This window comes from Buceros rhinoceros, unplaced genomic scaffold (genome assembly GCF_000710305.1).
Source record: "Buceros rhinoceros silvestris isolate BGI_N320 unplaced genomic scaffold, ASM71030v1 scaffold3195, whole genome shotgun sequence".
NCBI lineage: Eukaryota > Metazoa > Chordata > Aves > Bucerotiformes > Bucerotidae > Buceros > Buceros rhinoceros.
In genome coordinates this window covers 136,024-154,683 of record NW_010412185.1, presented here as the reverse complement: position 1 = coordinate 154,683, position 18,660 = coordinate 136,024, and the positions used below count along the sequence as shown (strand labels likewise).

At 42.4% G+C, this 18,660-nt stretch overlaps 1 protein-coding gene across 1 annotated transcript in view; it reads left to right on the top strand.

The window, feature by feature from the left end:
* Positions 1-798: 798 nt before the first annotated feature.
* Positions 799-18,660, top strand: part of MAGI1 (membrane associated guanylate kinase, WW and PDZ domain containing 1) — a gene marked incomplete at both ends in the record, with an annotated part of 151,246 nt that continues 133,384 nt past the window's right edge. Inside the window, one exon of the mRNA XM_010136289.1 lies at positions 799-915. Within this exon, the coding sequence (XP_010134591.1) occupies positions 799-915 (117 nt within the window). The remainder of the gene's footprint in view (positions 916-18,660) is intronic.

The following is an 18,660-nucleotide window of genomic DNA, read 5'->3' as shown; positions in this document are numbered from 1 at the left end:
TAAATGTTATTCCAGACTTGGAAGAATTTAATTTCTGGGAAAAGACTTCATTAAGTTGCTCCAGTGTGTATGTTCTGTTAGAAGGGAGGATTTGGTGTTCAGCAAATAGCAATGTTCATTAACAACTACAATTCTATTTCTTTGATTTTGTTTTTGTTTTCTTTTTTGTTTGTTTTGTTTTCAACTCATTTATCTCATTTTACCACACACTTCTGAAAGTGTTCAAGACTGAATAGGGAAGTAAACAGATTTAAGTGAAAAGCGTTGGATATTATTCTGTTGTTTTTATGGACTTTGGGTGCTCTTAACTCCTTCAATCAATTCTTTTCTAACTCCTGCTGTGCGCTGTGGTAGATACCAGTGCAAAGTACAGCACTTGTTTGATTTTCTGCCATGTTCAGCTACATCAATACCTCCAGTGGCAGCAGCCTTTGCCTTCTGCCTGTCTGCCCAGCTTACCCTCCAGTGAGTTGCAAAAGCAATACTCTACCTTTATTATTTTTCTTCTTTTTCACATCATCTGTCTTTCTCCATTTGCTCAGACAAATAAGTGATAAAAGGGAATGATGATCTCTTTAACACCACAGGAAGAAAGATGCATTATGAGACAAGAGAGACCTCTTGTTTACAGCCAGTTATTTTTGGTAATTAGCCATTTGTAGAGGAAGATGAGCCTCCGCTCGTAAAGTCAGCATGCCATAATTTAGGGGCTCTGAATGGAAGTCTAACACTTGCCTGAATTGGAAATGTTAATTGTGTGCATTTAGAAATAAATAAATGGCTGTTTTTCCTTTGCAGGAAGCAGACTGAACAAAGACCTGAGACATTATCTCAACCAGAGGTTTCAGAAAGGATCGCCGGATCACGATCTGCAGCAGACTATTCGAGATAACCTTTATCGCCATGCTGTGCCTTGTAAGTAACAGAACATTGACCTGGTGGATTTCACGTAGGAGAATTCTGTGAGTTTTCCTTGAGGCAGTCTTGACGTGGTGGTGTGCACTGCTCCGGGGGAGACAGTTTTCAGCTCGGGCAGACTTCCATGTGTAAGAGCAGATAGGGTTCAGGTAGGGTTGAAAACGAAACCGGTTTATTCCTGAGCTCTGCTTTTTTGATGACCTTCTTGGAACAGTTGATAGTTTGAGGCAAGTCTGTGATGCTTACTGTGAAGAAAAAACTGAAAAAAACAGCCTCCAAGTGAGTACTTGCCTTAGAAATAGTCTTCATTATTATCATAATTTGTTGGAAACACATGAATAAACCCCCTACTTTTATTTTTATTTACTTAGAGTTTTGTCTGATGCTTATTTAACTTGTGAAATTGAACAGCATTTTATGGCTGGGTGCCACTGTAGCAGGCAACTGCCACTTTTGGAAGGTTGTCCTTGATTCAAGTAGGAAATAAGCAGCAAGAGTTAGTGAAGCTGAGAAAGAAATGCTCTTTTTCACTCGGAAAACAACCAGGAGGAAAACGGAGAAGTTTAAAAAGTGGTGATATTTTAAAAAGTTCAGAATCTTTACCCAAAATCAGACTGTCCTTGGCATTTTGGGAAGATGTGAAGCGTGATACTAATTCATTGCATCTCTGTTTGGCATTCCCCTGCTGCCAGCAGAGGCTGTTCTAAAGAAAAGGTTTTTCTGCTTTACCTTGATGAGCTGTGGGAGTAATGGTGTGCCTTTGAGGTCAGGCTGGGGTAAGAACTGGTAAACATCTTAGAGCATACGGAGATGAGCAGCAGAATCTTTTGAAGTTTTCTATGTCAACATGAATCAGAGGTGGTTTATCCTGGTAGAATTATGTAAGTAATGAATAATGATGTTGCCACTCAAAAATCGGTACTTGCCAACAAATACTGCCTAATGGTACATAGAGTAATGACCGTTTTCAATCTACGTGTTGCATGCGGGAGAACTGTGTAGGGCCACAGTTAATTTTGTGTGTACTGCTGACAAATGTTGAGTCTTCCAATGGCAGATGCTGTATATCACCACTGAGTTTATTCTCATTTTATCAGCGGAAAGCATGGACCAAATGACGTTTAAAGTGCTGTGCATGGACATAAAGAATAAAAATGGATTATTATTTTCTATTGAACACTTCCATTTTCAGTTTTGTCAACATGAAATATGATTAGTTTTCAATCATCTAACTTGCCAGGATGCAGTATACTGCGGAAAGTGCCTTCTGGGAGAGCACGAGCAATGTTAGGCGCAGGAGATGCAATGTCGTGATGCTAATGTCCTTCTGCCTGTGTGTTATATTCCAATTTCTAAAGCAGCAAATAAAGCAAATGAGCATAAGTTCTGTGGAAGCATTTTGTGCGTTACCAAGGTTACATTTTGAAATGCTTTCTATTGATTCTTTTCTCTGATTTATTGAACTTGGTGGTGAGCTAAACTGCTTGGACTCGCTAAAGACTTTTGATTTAAAATTAAGAGCAGTGAAAGTGATTCCTGCCTTTTAGAAATAGCTGTGGGGAGATATGGGTTTTCAATGTATTAATAGGAACATCAGTACTTATGTTCTATTTATGTAACTAATGCAAAATCTGAGAAGTAGTCACTGTGTGTCTCCATACTTTCCGAGCTGTAAAGCAGGTAACATTTAATTTTTTCTTTATTGACTGTGGGGATGGTATTAGCGGTAGCTTTTAAGGATGATGCTAATATTCGTACGTGAATTTGAATGAGACTGCTGCACGCATGGTGTGTTGGGGTGCTTTACAGGTCTGGAGATTAATCTAGCGGTACACTCATATTTTTATTCCTTGGTACACGTGACCAGTAAATCCAGAGCCCTGAACCAATCTCTAGTGCTAATGGATTATGAAGTCTTGTATTTTGAAAATGGAACTCCCTGATGATTATGTGGTAAACACAAACAAGAACACAAGGTCACTTGGACTGAGCATGCTTGGCCTGACAGCTGCTTTTTGCTGCACTAGTGTGGGGGCTAAATGAGGTGATAATTAGGAAATGCAAAATGGAGAAGGGCAATGCTAACCAGCTCCTCCCCAGAAATTCCAGTAAGAATCCCCCACGGTTCAACTCTGACTCGTTTGGTACAGGCGGTGAGAAAATACAGAGGGCTTCTGTTTCCCACGCAGCCGTGTGCCGGTTACATGCTTGGCTGACTCGGGAACTGAGTGAAGATATGGCTACGGCTTTTGTAGAAGATAGAGGTCAAGCAGAGGGGAGGAAAGATGCAGAAAGTTGACTTGACCTCATTATTTCATATGACAATGACACACTGCTTAAGCATCATTTAGATTTTCACTTCTGGAGAGTTGGTTAGGAGTTTGCTTTATTTTCTGGTGAACAATCACGGGTAAGAGAGTGGGCCGATGTCAGCTCCCAAAGTGGTTATGAGCGTTGTCTAAATGAGTGACACAGGGATGGCTTTCTGAGAGACTAGAGGACTTCATCCCTAAACATGAGAGCTGTCGTAAGGAAAAGACACCTTGAAAATTAAAACATTATTGAAAGAAGTAGAGGAACCACTGCAAGCTGAAGTCTCCCCTGCTCGTCAGTGCCTTCTGCCCCTCCAGATGCTTCTTCCACGTCTTTGTACCCTCAGCTCCCTGCTCCCCATTGAGCTGATTTTTTTTTTTTTCCAATGATCTGTAGTAAACAACAGCTGTGACAAGCTTCCAGGTGGCCTCCAAGCTTGGTTGTCGCACCATCGTGAGTGCTCTGCTGTTACTATTGCACCAAACCCACGGGTTTATTTACAGACCTAGAGCATTTTTCTCTGGAATTTACAACTTCAGCATCCTAGTGTAGGACTGAACCAGAGTAAGGAAGGAGAGTCGGGACACCTTGTGTATGTATTTGGATGGTGCATACGTGCTAATGAAGCTGTGCATTTACAATGTACAAATCTTTGGAAGAGTTAGTGCAGTTCAGTCACTGAGCCAGCTTTTATTTCAGCTGAACCGTGTGCTATTTCCCTTACTTTCTTCCGATGCTCTCATTTTACTATTAACTTCACATGGCTAGGTCAGAGACTTTTTTTTTACATTATTTTTGTCTTCTGCCTAAAAAAAATCAGCACCTTAAACTTGAGCAAAGTTATTCTCCTTAAGTGTATTCTCATTCCTAGCACGTAGGATCCACTGTCAAAAGGAGGAAAAAAACCCTCAAATGCATCATCCAGATTAGCAAGATGTTGGTCCAGTCTCAAGCTATCCCCTTTGCCTTGTTTTGTTTTGAAGAACCACATTTTTCCTGTTTTCTGATGTGCCTAATGAAGATCACCAGAAATAATGCTCTATTTGTGGGCTAGTTAATGGCTCCATTGAGCTTGGAGTAGACTATGAATTGGCAACAATTTCCTGATTACTGATTGGCCATGACTGTACCAGAAGTGCTTTGACTGATGCAGAGTTTGCTCACAGCTTATTTCTAGTGTGGATTCTACTTATTCCAGCTCAATTTTCCCAGCCTGAGATCTTAAGAGCAAAAGTTTTAGTAAGTGCGTGGAGCGTCTTGTTGAGGCACCTTGGGGCATGTCTGAGTCCGCCTGAGCTGACAGAGGTTGATGTGACTTGCGTTACATCTGATCTGGGGAGAGGCTGAGTATCTGTGATGTAGAATGTGTTGGCAACCTGGGAATTAGGTTTCACAGAGCGTTTCTTAGGAGCAGAACTTCCCCAAACAGGATTGGTGCACGTGAAGATTTACTTAGTGGAAAATGTGATTAGTTGAAAGTACATGTAAGAATGTATCCATTAAATAGGTGTTTGCAGGTAGCTTTAGCTTGGGATATCCGCACGATAGCGTTAATTGAGAAAGATCTGTGATAGCAACTTACTTAAATGTTGTAGTGCAGCAGCGTGTCTAAAGCACTGTGCACGGAAGGCTGAACAGACAGGATTATCTTTCTCATTTTGAAATGATAGTAGAGGTCATCTGTTTAAAATAAACAAGCAGTACTGGCCATTTGTCCTAGTTGCATATTCTTAACAACCTGACAACGGTTTTCTTTTCACAGTGTATCAACAACAATCAGAGAAATTATATTATTCCCATAAAAGCTTATCTCAGCATGTGTTTTGTTTCTCTCTCTTTTTTTTTTTTTCCTTTGAGCGCATTTACTTGATCCTCTACTTGTTTTGAGTCCTGTGTGACATGTGGAGGTAGCTGTGGTGGGTTTGGCATCTGCACCTTTACTTGCCAAAACAGTCTACCTGGTGCAGTGACTGGAGTAACAGATCAGTGGTCCCCTCCCTAGTCATGTACGTTCTGCATCTGCCTTATTTCGGTTCTGTGCAATTCCCTTCTTTGTCAGGCTGTAGTCTTATGAAGCAAAACTCTGGAAAACACAAGGTCTTTTGATGGTAGATGAAAGAGGGACAGCGTAATGGCTAGACTAGAGTTAAGTCTTAGAAGTCAGCCTAGACACTCTGTAGCAATCTTTTCTTTTTCTTCTTCTTCTTCTTCCCAAAATTGGCTTTTAAAACCTCAGGAGGTCATAATTCAACAGTTGATTCACTTTCCCAAAACAAGTACATGCCCTGGGATTAATTGGCTGGACAGTTTCACGTTAGAGATTTACTGCTTTCACTTCTGTCTGTTCTCTCACCTTCCCAGAGTTTGATCTGTTCCTCTGTCTTCAGTCACAGAACAGTAGCTCCAACTGTTGTGGTGAGTATTATAGGGGAGTGTGGAGCAAAAGGGAAAGAAATGGATAAAAATCAATAGTGTAAGTTCGAGTGATCTGTAGGGAAGCTTAGAAAAAGGCTACAACATCCAGGCAGCCTGAGCTGTCTCACATTTCAGTGGGAAATTAGAGAATAAGGTTCTGTATTCCAGGCGATCTGCTGGTGCAAAGGAAAAGTCTCCTTTCTAAGGAAAACAAAGGAAACCGAGTCAAAGAATCATTTTGAGTTGGAAGACACCTTTAAGATCATCAAGTCCAACTGTTAACCCAGCACAAAAATTTCACAGTATTTTTAGGATAAACTTTAGCAAGAGGATGTAGAGGCACCCATTGAACCTTATTATCTGGATTAGATGTTTTCATGGATAACTGAACTACCAAAGGGTAGTTTAGTTGCTCCAGGAGTCAAATAAGCTGCTACGTGTGTGAACACCATCATCTGCAGCTAATGGAGGACTAGAGAGGCTAAATGGGCTGGGGTGTGATGAAACTGCTGTCAAACATGCAGACTTCGGTGATTTCCCGAGATAGCTTTTACAGTTCTGTAGCACTGGGTTCACCGTAACTACTTCTGAACTTCAGAATGAATTGGTGGAAGAGATATGCAAACCAGCTTACAGAAGGTTCTTTTCTTTAGCATATTGACTGTAACACTGCATCGGTATACTAGGAAAATGTTGAAGCTAAGCAGAAAGACCTTTATGTTACAAATCCATGTGTTTTACGTGTGGGGATATTTGAGACACAATTTCGAAGCTATTTTTGGTTCCTAATTTTATTAAGGACAAACAGAATCACTGACAGTGCACATTATTTTTCTTCACAGGCAATAAATCATCAGTTTATGTACACAAATGTTCTCTGAATTCTCAAAAGCTTTCCAGACCTCCAGCGGTATTTATTATCTATTGTCATTCCCTTCCTAGAGATGTAATTCTGCTTTCGTAATGAGAAAAAGTTGCGGTGTCCATGAAATATTCATTTGAAGGCCCACACTGATAAGGTGATGAACAGCGGACTGATCTTTTTTTTCTAACACACGAAAAATAATTAATTGTTTTACAAGATTTATGTCAGGAAAAAGTTTTAAACATTTGTAAGAGATTGTCCATGGGCGCAACATGCAGGAACCAGCAGTAGGTAAAGATAATTTTTCTCAAGAATATTTGCTTGTGAGTTAATTGAACTCTGAAGAGTATGAGGCGTATTTTCCATTCCAGCTAATGTACACACATTTACTTTTTCCTGTATTTTCAGCAGGGACAGTATCGTGAGTACAACCCCTGGGTTTAGAAAACCTCGTTGCTGTGTTCCAGGGAGTGCAGAATTGCAGTAGAGTTCCCCACAGTTTTCAGGGATATAATTATTTCACGTATTAGTGAACCAGATGTGTTTTCACTTTCGAGAGAGGAAAAATGCCCTGTTTTGAGCAACAGGGCCAATATTTCTGTAGTTTAGTTCCATTTCTGTTTAATCTAGGAGACTTCAGACATTTTTTTATCCATCTGGTCTGTCCTTTCAGATCAATAGTGCATTTTGTACCAGTGGAACTATTGGGGGTTTTATTACATTTTTTTTTTACATTTGGAAATAAAAGCACTTATGATAGCAACTATTGCTCCATCTGCTTACCCATTTGTGCAGAATAGCTTTTTTGTATTTCACTGTACACCCAGTAGAAATTGCATGAGGCACCAGAGAGCAGTACAAAGCAGGAGAGCTCAGCCTTACAGGCTCTCCCATGCCACTTGCCAAAGGAGATTTGGGTAAGAAGTGTGGGAAGAGATTACACGGCTACTTCTCTTTGTTTTCTTTGTTAGTCCCCAGTGTATTTAATTTTGCCTTTTTTTTTTTCATTGCGGTTGCTTTGTACTACGGCAAAGCATCTGCGAGTGGGTATTTAGGTAGAGGAAACAGTATCTGTGCGTATGTTTTGAAACAAAGGTTTCGAAGGTGGTGAGTCTCTGGGAAAGCAGAGACTAAATCAAAGCTGAGAGCAGGTACTGCTGTTTGGAGATTGATGGGGTGGAGGTGAATTACCCCACATTATTTACTTCAAAACTGGCTCTGTCCTGCCATAGTTTTTCATATGACGTCCCAGGGTCCTGATTAGATCTTCTGTCATGGCTACAGGGTGCCAGCTTATGATTTCATAGAGATGGTTTGATTTCTTTTCAACTACCGCCATGTATCTGTTCAAGGTTTGCATTGTATTGGTTATGCTACAAGCCAAGAGAATGAGTGTTCCAGGCCAAAGGAACAGTTTAAATGAGGAAAAATTATATGTGTAGCTGTTCTTTAACCCGTTCTTTCACTCACGTTTGCGTTTGGGATTCACATTTGGTCTTTCATTATTTACTCCCTCTAGAAAGCACTCATTGCTCTCTGTGGTTGTTCTTGGATGTGTTGATTTGCAGGGGGTGTGTCACAGTTACAAGTCCGGGTGCTTCTTTCATCAAAGGTGTCTACTTAAAAGAGGACACCTGAAAATCTTATTTGTATGATGCTATTCTGGTCCACCGCAATGTAGCGAGGGCAAAAGCAGTGGCAGTGCAGAGGAGAAAATGCCTGGGTGATTCCCGGTCACAGATATTGCTGCTGTTGACAGTCTGTGAACCCGGGAGAGCAGTGGGAGACACAAGCTCCTGATGGTTTGATGGGGATGCAGACTTGCTACGTTTCATCTTTAAACAGCTATCCTTTTTCTAACATTACCATGCTTCTTCACATAAAGCGTGCTGTGTTTGTCCTCTAAATCCTTTCTCTCTTGTTTTCAGCAGAGAGGAGATTAGCCGTGCAATCATTGATAAAGCTGTTTAGATTCTGCTAGCTGGTTTTCTTTGGGGAGAGTCGTACCCAATACCTGTACTAGGAACAACTCTGTAAATGAATCTTCACTGATTTCCTTTCTTCCTTCCCCACCCACCCCCAGTGAATAAGAAAGTAGAAAAATTAGAACAAATATTTCCAGTCCTGCCCCTATTGAAGGAGAAATAATTCTTTCCTATTAGTCATAACGGTCTAGATGTATCCTTTTTTTATAATGTCTTCTTGAATAATTGGAGCTTTGAGTTATGAAGTCGAGATTCTTGGGTCGTTGCCAGAACAGATTTGTTTAAGGGGGACACTGGTTCCCTGAATTCCTTTTAAAGGGCTTTGTAATGTCTCAGGCTGCTCTTAATTAGTGATTTAAGAGGGAATACATCTGTTTCACTGAGGATTGTGAAAATTATTATTTAAATTGAAATGGTTAATAAATGGATCTTTGAAAGGCTAATGTATCTTCAAAATGGGATGTATCACAGAGTAGTCGGGTGGATAGTGATCTAGCAGTTCTACTTGCAGGGTCTTTTTGGAGCTGAAGATGGAGACCATCAAAGACCCTTGGAAGCATCATCTGAATGATTTCATTCAGATGAACGAAATTGAATTATTTCATACTTCATCGTTCATTCGCTACCTGCACTTTTTCTTTAAACTTCAGGTTTAACACTGTGTTTTCCAGAGTGGGGAAAAAAAGAATAAATGAATGCTGATGTTGGCAAAAGGAGGACTGCAAGAAGCAGCAGTATTGCTTATTAGGTAAATTGACAATACTTCATTTTTTACCTCAGACCATCATGGCAACTCAAATACTGCCTTTACTGTATGGATTTTTCTACCAAATTAAAAACTACTGAATGGCAAGCTGTCACATGCTAAAAAATGTGTGGGGTAATATTTGTGCGTTAGGGATTTGCACTGGTGAACCTCAGGGGCTGAGGTAGGTGATGGAGAAAGAAGGAACTGCGGATTAAGAAGAGAAGCTGCTGCTTTTAGCAAACTCTTCCTTAAATACATGAAGAGAATGGATATTTATAAATGCAGCATTACCATCTCCTACTGTTCACAGGTCTTGAATTGGATAATCAAAACCTTGAAACTGGATATTTTGACTCTTTACCTGTTGGTTTCTGAGCCTGTACTGCCGTCTTCATGTTTTTGTAGAGTCTGGGTTTTTTTGCAACTTTGCTTTGTTCAAAGGGGGCTAATACACAAGAGCTGAAAATGTACTTGAATAGGGAGGTTATTTTCAGCTCTCCTAAATCCAGGTATGTAAGGTTTTGAGGAAAGCAGCAAGTGTTGCAAGATATGCAAGAAAGGTGAGGAGGACCCAGCAGGTCTCTCAGCAGTGGGGCAAAGCTGGACCCGGTTCATTCAGGAATGTAAACTTCCCATAAAGTTCATTCCATTTTTGCATTCCCTTAATTGTAAATATATAATTTGCTGTCTTAGCCTTCTACAATCCTCTGCAAAACACCCGGTGTTTTCTAGAAGGGAACAGCTGAAGAGATGCGATAGTGCTGCTCCTGTGTAGCTAACCACACTGGAGAGCCGCATTGACAGACATTCAGTAAATTGCCCTCATTATAGAACATTGATGATACCATTAAAATGGTAAATTTAATATTATAGTACTATTAGATTTCCCCCTCATTAACTCTGATCTGATAAACAACCTCCGGCATGTTTCAAAGGTAATAGTCACCTTAAAATCACTACTGCTCCTCTCGATCTGGCATTTCAAGCTCCCATAGATTTATTGTTCTTCTGTCATCTACTCTGTACTCACTCCTTCATTTTTTTTCTTTGAACTTCTGCTTACAAGACCCTCTCCTAGAGGGCCCTGGGCATGCAATTAATACTTCACAGCAAGAATAAAGTCATCCTAAATTCCATTTCTGAGATTTAGGAGAAAATCAATTTTAGAAAATAAATTGAACCCAACATTCGGGCAAACACCTCCAGAGGTGTTTTTAGTACTGGGCACTTTGTAAGGGTTGGTACAGGGTACTGCTGGAAGCAGTGAATGTGTTCTTGGCTTTTGCAAACAGGTATCAGAGCAGCCTCTGCAAAATCTTGCTGGAGATGTAGGTGGTGAAGAGGGGACCAAGCGGATGCTGTGGTGGGTGCTGGGCACAGCCCTGCCAGGCAGGACAGCCCTGCCGCAGTGTGCTGGGGAGCTGGAAAAGCTGGAGAAACTTTTTTCAGCTGTGTCCGTCCAGCAACGACAACTTGCACTTCCAAACGCTAATCCCAAAGCAGCAAAGCCATGAGCCGCAGCTTAACAGAATAACCGTAGCTCCTCTTGACTGGCGGGAGGCTTCTGTGGAGGGATCGCTTGCCTCCTTGTTTTCCTAAGTGAGTCATGGTTTAATTAGAGCGCTGTCTCGAGGAGGAGGTGGTTGTTATACATCACCTATCACAATGTAAAAGTGGAAAGCGATGCTGAAATGCTGACCCTTAATCTGAAGTGCACCATCTGTGTTTTATTTCCACAACTTGCTGAGTTTACAGTTATTTGAATTCACAGTTTGTTCCCCATTTGCTGTTCCCACATGGTAAGTGAATTGGATCCAAAATGCACTGATGAAAGATTGAGAAGTTTGTTCCTACCTACAAGAGTGCTCTATCTCACACTTCTTCTACCCTGTGAGTTAAACCCCAGCTGTAAAATCTTGTCTCAAGATGGTCTTTCGTGGTGGGAAGTTGGGGTTACCGTAAGGACAAAAGCTCCTTTCCCCGTCCTGGAGTGGTTTCTGCTCAAGAAAAGAGACAGAGAGTTCTCTCGCATCTGACAAAGTATTTGCTTTACTATTCCTGTAAATTTGTCTGGATGTGTGTTTGGTGGTGTCTGGCATTGGAGAACCACTCTTACTTAATATTTTTCTTTGTTAGTATGAGCCAAAGTGTTTGATGCTAAAATAAGACTGGGTATAATATAGTGAAGGGAGCTGTAATTACCTTTCTAAGAGTATTCGTGGTGCAACTTGGAATTAGTCTGATTTTAGAATGCGTAAACAGCTCAAAACCAGGTTGTATTTCATTTATGCTCCTTTCTTTCTATTTTTTCTACTGACAGCAACCATTTTCTTAAGACATAACTAACTGTAAAAAAGGTATAAAATTTAAATATGTCATATTTCAAAACCAAGCCATCAGAACACTTGAAGGCTGTATAAACTTAAATACCTTCTTTGGCTTTTGGTGTAGACCACACAAGCTCTGAGAAATTGATTACTCTGGTGCTCGAAGGGGCTTTCATGATAGAGAAACAGAGGTTTGCATTGAATTTCTTTCTTTGTGTGTGGGGCTGCTTTTTTCTTTTTTTTTTCCTTTTTTTTTTTTGGAAAGAGAAAAAGCCTTTAAACCCCAGCTTAAAAATAAGTCATTCCATTGTTTCCTTTTTCCCCTCTTCTAAACCTTATGAAAGAGTTTTCATAAATGACTGGAGAGCTGCCTGTCTGAGTAAATGTCGAGTAAAATGCTCCATTTCTTTTTTTAATAAAGAGGCTTTTTTCTGGAATGTCCCTTTCAGGTGCTGCCTCATTGAAGTATCGTCTGGTGAGAGGGTTTCAGTGTGGCTTGTGCAGATTTTTGCGTTTCGTGGACATGAAGAGGAGGGGCAAGGAATTAAGAGTTATTTATTTTCATATTGCAGTCTTGAAACATACTGTATCCAGTACTCTAAACCCATCGTCATCAAAGGCTTTGGACTGCCCTTGGGGACAGCGAATTGACCAGACACATACCAAAAAAACAGCCTCAATGAGGCTGTTGAAATTTCAGGAAGGTCAATATTGAGCAAAGAATTTTTATCTTTAAACAAGTGACAGATAATGGGACAGCACCTTGGGCCAGATGGTGTTGCCATGAAAATATTTATGTCCCGTAAAGTGAAGCGTGTTTTATGTATTTATAATCGGGCCATTCTCCTGTTGTGTGTGGCCATTTCTCTCGTGAAGGCGGTACGAGGCTTGCTGTCTCTTGGGGGTGTTTTGCCCCTACTCAGTTCAGACTCTTGGGGATCAGGTACTTCAGCAAGAGCAGTTGCTGTATTTGTGCTTTTGAGTGTGGTAGTGGAATAGAAATGATGTTTTTTCTGTACGCTGCCTGGACCTTGCGCACACGTGCTGTGAACTCGCGAGCTGTTGCCTGCGTCCACACCTGTACAGAGCCTCTTTGCAAGCAATGGCTGTTTGCTTGGTAGAGCAGCAGCGATGGGTGCTGTCCTCAGCACACCTGAGCTCTGGTCCATGGGAGCAGGGTGGCCCCACAGCACCCTGTGCCTCCTCTTCCCATGCAGTCCTGGGGATCCACACGTCCCTGCCTGCTTTGGTGGAGCTGCGGGAGCCACAGTGAAGCAGGTTTTCTTGCAAGGCTGGAGTCCCCTGGGATTTCAGTACTGAATCTAAGCAATTCTGTCCTGTGAGATACATGGAAAGTGTCCAAGACGGACACCTGCTGGCTCTGAAGCAGTCAAGTGCTTCTTCCAAAATATCTTTGGCCCCTGTTCTTGATGTTTACTCTTAAAAAGATACAGGCATGTGTTGGCTGTAAAAGAAAGGAAAAAAAAATCACTGCTACTGTCACTGAAATTCCCTGTAGATTTAAAAGGAAGATTCAAGTTGGTACTTTAAGAGAAACTCGAAGCCCTTGAGACAAGCAGAGCAGAAAACAGGAAGATGCTCTGTATCCTGCCTGATTGCTTGCAAAAATGAGTGCCGTACCTCGTACGGAGAGAGACCGACAGAGCTAGAGATACATACTCGCATAGTTCCCCCTTCTCCTGCCTTGCAAACTAGGGCAATACCATTTTGCACTTCCCTGGGCATATTCTCAAACAGTAGCTCTGTGAAGGTGGTAGAGAAATAAAAAGGGTGAGAGAGAAAGGAGAGAGCGGAGAAAAATCTGCCTGGTGGCATTTCAGATCTCCAGTGGACACAGGTGCTTTTTAATCCCTCTGGCCTACATATTCCACAGCACCTAGGAATAGAGGACTCGTGATGTAATGCTGTTTTCCTCACACTCCCAGCTTAAATACAGATGGAAATTGTTGTCATGTGTTAGAAATGTCACCAATAATATAAAAGGCAGGCTTCTGCATTCTCCCTTTTGCACTGTCAGCTGCTGCTGCCAGCTTATTCTTCCCTCTCAAACCTATTGTCATGTGGCAGAAACCCTGATGTAAGTAAGCCCTGTCCTCCCCCTGCTTATGATCCCTGCATTTTTTATTCCCCTCTGCTGCAGTGCTGAGGATCATTACATACCACGACTTAAAGACAAGACCTCACAAAGGAAGGATTAATCTTGTATTTGTGCTTGAATTTCGAAGGACTCAGGCAAGTGAGAATGTTCTGTTGTATTCTTTTCTTTTTCTTTCCTAGATGCTAACGTAAGAAATGAAAAGCGGCAAATGTGATACGCTTCAGTATGTGTTTATGAGCGAACCCAGCGTTCCTCAGCAGCAGGTTGCACGGTTGAGGAGGAGAGCGGGTTGTACCGGGAGGCAGCGGGGTTGGGAAGGGAGCTGCGGAGCGGAGCTGCACAGCCTTAGCCCAGCCTGGGAGGACAGATGGCTAGTGCTGCTTTTTAATTCATCAAGCAGGCTTTACGTGAGGCCCGTTGGCGAGCGGGTGTGCTGCGAAAAGCAGGGTCAATGGGCACGAATAGGCTGAGATCAGGACCAGATGCCTGCCGAACAATGGGGCTTTTGAAAGAAATGCGGGAGGAAGCGTGGCGCTTGCTTTGTACAGCCTCCGCATTGCAGGTTGGAATGGGGCAGCTCCGATTTAATGAAGTGCATTCCTAAACGTGCTCGTCAGCCGGGGCTGGGAGACAAGGGGACATGTCAGAAGGGGGCTTGTGGGGCCGGCGTGGAGGGGGGGAGCGATCCACTGATGGATCACTCCGAACAATGCGGTCTTAGTGTTGGATGGGAAAAACCATCAATACATCCCTGTGCATATTAATGCGATACAGCAGGTGTTTCTAGGTTGGAATGGGGCAGCTCCGATTTAATGAAGTGCATTCCTAAACGTGCTCGTCAGCCGGGGCTGGGAGACAAGGGGACATGTCAGAAGGGGGCTTGTGGGGCCGGCGTGGAGGGGGGGAGCGATCCACTGATGGATCACTCCGAACAATGCGGTCTTAGTGTTGGATGGGAAAAACCATCAATACATCCCTGTGCATATTAATGCGATACAGCAGGTGTTTCTAAATGTCTGTCCCCACATTGTTCTCCCGTGGCTCAGCCGGGGAGGGGGCAGGAAGGAGACCTCTGAGGGATGCGCTCATCTAGGGTAGAAATGTGGCTGCTCCCCAGACGGCCCCGCGCATGCCGAAAGTAAAGCAGGAGGCAAGAATCGTGCGTTTCCGCTCCTGGGGTTGCAGAGTGGGGTAAGGTGCTGGTCACCGTGAGCTGAACTGGGCAGCAATCGATCCCCTGTGCTGGCCCTGGCAAGCAAGAGGGGGCCAGGACAGACTCAGAAAGGCTAGTCACATCTTAAAGGCATAGCAGGGCCCGGAGGGTCTGTCCCAGATGAAAACATCTCCTAATCTAAGTGGGTGTGAGGGCTGGGAAGTGAATCTCCCAAAAGCAGGCTGGGTCACCAGGGCAGAGAGCAAGGAGGGAAGACACAGAGATGCTGTCTCAGTTGAAATTCAGCGGTGAAAGTGTTAAAAAGGGTGGTTTTTCTTTTTTTTTGCTTCTCCAGGAATACATCAATTGTGAATGAATTGCAGAAGCTGTCTGCATTGCAATAAACATGGTGTACAGCGTGTATGGAACCAAAAAAAAAAAAAACTATTTCTGCATTCACCCACATCCTCCTGCACTGGCTGGGCATCCCCCTCCTTAAGACAGTTTTCTTTTTTCTGTGTGAACAGAAGTAACATCTCTAAGTACTTACTGCCACATTAGCCAGTGTAATTCTTGAAGGCTTGGGGGGGGTGGGGGTGGGGAGTGTACATAATCTGTCGTTATTATATGTATTTCTTAATAAAAAGACACCCATTTAATTGCTGCCATTGTGTTGTCTGCTCCCCTTGTGATTTGTGACATGCTATACTGTATTTGTCAGCAGAATGAAAGGGGTCTTTGTTCCTTATTCGTATTACGGCACACTGCATCTCTCAGTGAAAATGGAATGTTTGCCTTTAGAGCTGACTTTGCTGATGATCTGTGCCTGCAGTTGTACTGCGAAGGGTTTTGGTTTTTTCCCCAGGAGTTCCAGAGGAATTTGCAGAAAGGCTGTCATTTTTTATGTATTCATTTTTACATACCAGCGTGTTAATATTGGTGAGAGTGATCAGCTTCATTTGCCCACAGGACTGGTAAAGCAGGGCTGCAGCAGCTTTGCTTATCACTGCTGCCTTTCCCTGTGTCCCTTGTCCGCGGAGGGGGAATGGCCAAGTTGACCGTGAACTAGGACTTGGTCCTTGTGCACCTTTGATCATCTACTGCTGTGTAAACTGCTAGCAAGAGTTCAGAAAAATAAATCGAGGGTCTGTAACATGGATGAGCTTATGTGCCTTGTTTAAAGGTCGAATAAGACCACGGATTAATAAAGGTGATTCCTGAGTGGCCAGCTATGAGACAGACTCTTTGGGGATGCCATAGCACTGGTAGAATCCTTTCCAGTTTATGCTGGATTAGGTTACAGTATTGTTTAACGTGGACAGTGTTATCGGTTGCTATCTGTTTAACTGTCCTTTTCATGCTCTAACTACTTGGTATCAGTCTGCGTGCATGTAAGTGGAAGTGTGTAGTGGCTGGAATTAGGAGCCAAAAAGGATCCAAATTTAAGGCAGTGCATTAATAAGACTTCTTCTGACATCCTTAGAATGAATGTATGGAGCTCGTCTATAAATTGGACTACCAGTTCAGCAGCTTGAGCTTTACGTTGTGTTTTATGCTAATTTTCTACTCTGCAGTGCACGAGGGAAAATGGGCAAAATGCAAAGTCTAGCCCAGTCCCAGGAGACTATGGGCTGCTGCGAGTGGCTTTGCTGTTAGAGAGTCTGGCTCGGTAAAGGGCCAGATTGTGAACCTGTTGCTTGTCAGTATGTGGCTCCTTCTGCAATGTGAGAAATTATATCAAGGAGTAACTTTGCTCTGGAGAGAGCAAGGATTCGCTCAGTGGTGCAGAAGAGCAGGGGGTGTTTGCTTCCTTGGCAGCTTGTTTCCACTCGTCTTGCCTACTGCTAGCTCCTGTCAGATGGAAGCAGTGATGGATCCATGTAGATCCAAGAATGATGCTTCACTTCCTTCTGGGAAACTGCTACAGAGCTGGCGAAAAAGAGCACTTGCAGCTGCTCCAGGAGCACTTGAGCTCCTTGCTGTTGAAGTGTTGCAGAGCCAGGTTTTGCTGTAACAGCAGTAACCCTTTTCCAGCTGAATATCTCTCTTTTGCTATGGAGTCTTCTAATGCAGGTGATCCAACCTGCAATTTGAAGCTTAGAGTATCCTTTTTGTCATTATTGACACCCCCTAGCACAAGTAAGGCTGTCATAGCAGTCAAAGTGTGGCAGAAAGAAAAAAGCAACAATGAAAGCCATTAATTCAACAGCAGAAGCTGATTAGATGGTGCTGGGTTCTTGACTCTGCATCTGACAGTAGTAATACTTACCCCGCGTTTCAGTCATTCAGAAGTTCGTATGTTGCAGGTAAGGCTCTTGCCTGCACTTTGAAGCTTGTGTTGAGACGCCTTTCTGACAGTCTATCAGTGCACTGAGTCCTTAAATGGCTACGCAAGAAATGCTTCTGAAATTAATGCACGTTAATTAAGTTGTTTTGGTCAAGAAATGCTGGGTGCTGTGGCATTCAGTAAAGCTTACTCAAAATGTGGTGTTATTTTCAGTCAAATTCTGCTAAATCCTGTCCTAAAATCCTCTGAATATTTTGCTCTTGAATATTCTGGTAAGCATGATGCCTGGTTCACTGTGTTAATCCTGTATGGTCTTTCCGTCTGCAGCTAATCCTGAGCTGTTGTTGCTGTTCTGCATACATGAGTAAGATTCTTTCGCCCCCTCCCCTTGGTGACACCCGGTAGAATTCCAGCTGACTGCTGGAAGATAGCAGATCAAATGTCCTACTCTTCCCTTTTTTTCTTCCTTACGCATGAAAGTTGAGTTTCTTCTACTTGAAAAACAAAACCTGGAGAAATATGAAGAATGTCCTTGATCTGTTGTGCTCTGTCTGAAGGTGTGCGCTGGCTCTGACTCTCTGTGCAGGTTGTCTTCTGGAATCTCAGATGTAGACAGGTCTGGAAGAAAAGACATGTTGAAAGCAAGTTTCCGAATTCGCACAGATCTGACAGAATTTTCTGTCACAACTTCTCGTTAATTAGAGATGAAGCTGGTAGTGATGGCTATAGTTAATATTCCCCTAAAATACAGTTACTGGATTTTCCTAGGTTCTTCTTGCACAGTGTAGCACAGGGAGGAATGGTGATTTATTTATATTTTATTCTCTTAAAACTGGACCTACCTGTGGGAGATGTGCTTTGACAAAATCTGTCCCTTTCTCATGGAAAAAATGTTTTCTTTGGCACAGTTAGTAACAACTCGAAATTACTACTCAGCCATGTTTCAGATTTAGAAAAGCTTATGTAAGGAAGGGCGATAGTTTATCTTGAGTGGATTCCCCCCCACCCCACTGATTTCACCCATGGGACAGACGTCAGAGCTCCTTATAGGACGATTAGCATACTTGCGTAAAATATGTTCCTATCCATATGCCCTATATTGACATGGTTGCATGGGATGTATATATTTAGTGTGTGTGTAATGTAAGTGCCCACACTTGCATATAACCGCTACATCAAAATGTCATGGACTGCAGAGTCCCTGGTAACTTAAGGGAAGCTTTTTCTTTAAAAGTACATAATATTTAGTTGATATAAGATGTCATAAACACCCACATCTTCCCTTGGAAGACATTGAATATTTTTCTTCTTTTAAATAGGCTTTCAAAGGATTCATTAAGAAAATGAAATCCGAGGAGAAAAATAGTTGACCCAGCAGTTTGAGGCCGATGAGCCAAAATTCCCAACGTTATGTAAAGTCTGTCCTAGCTGAGCTGTGTATGAGTGACTTGGTTATGTATTTTCTAAAGATTTTCAGTATTGAGATAGAGGAAATGTAGTCCTGTCAGCAACTGGAATATGGCTGGGGAT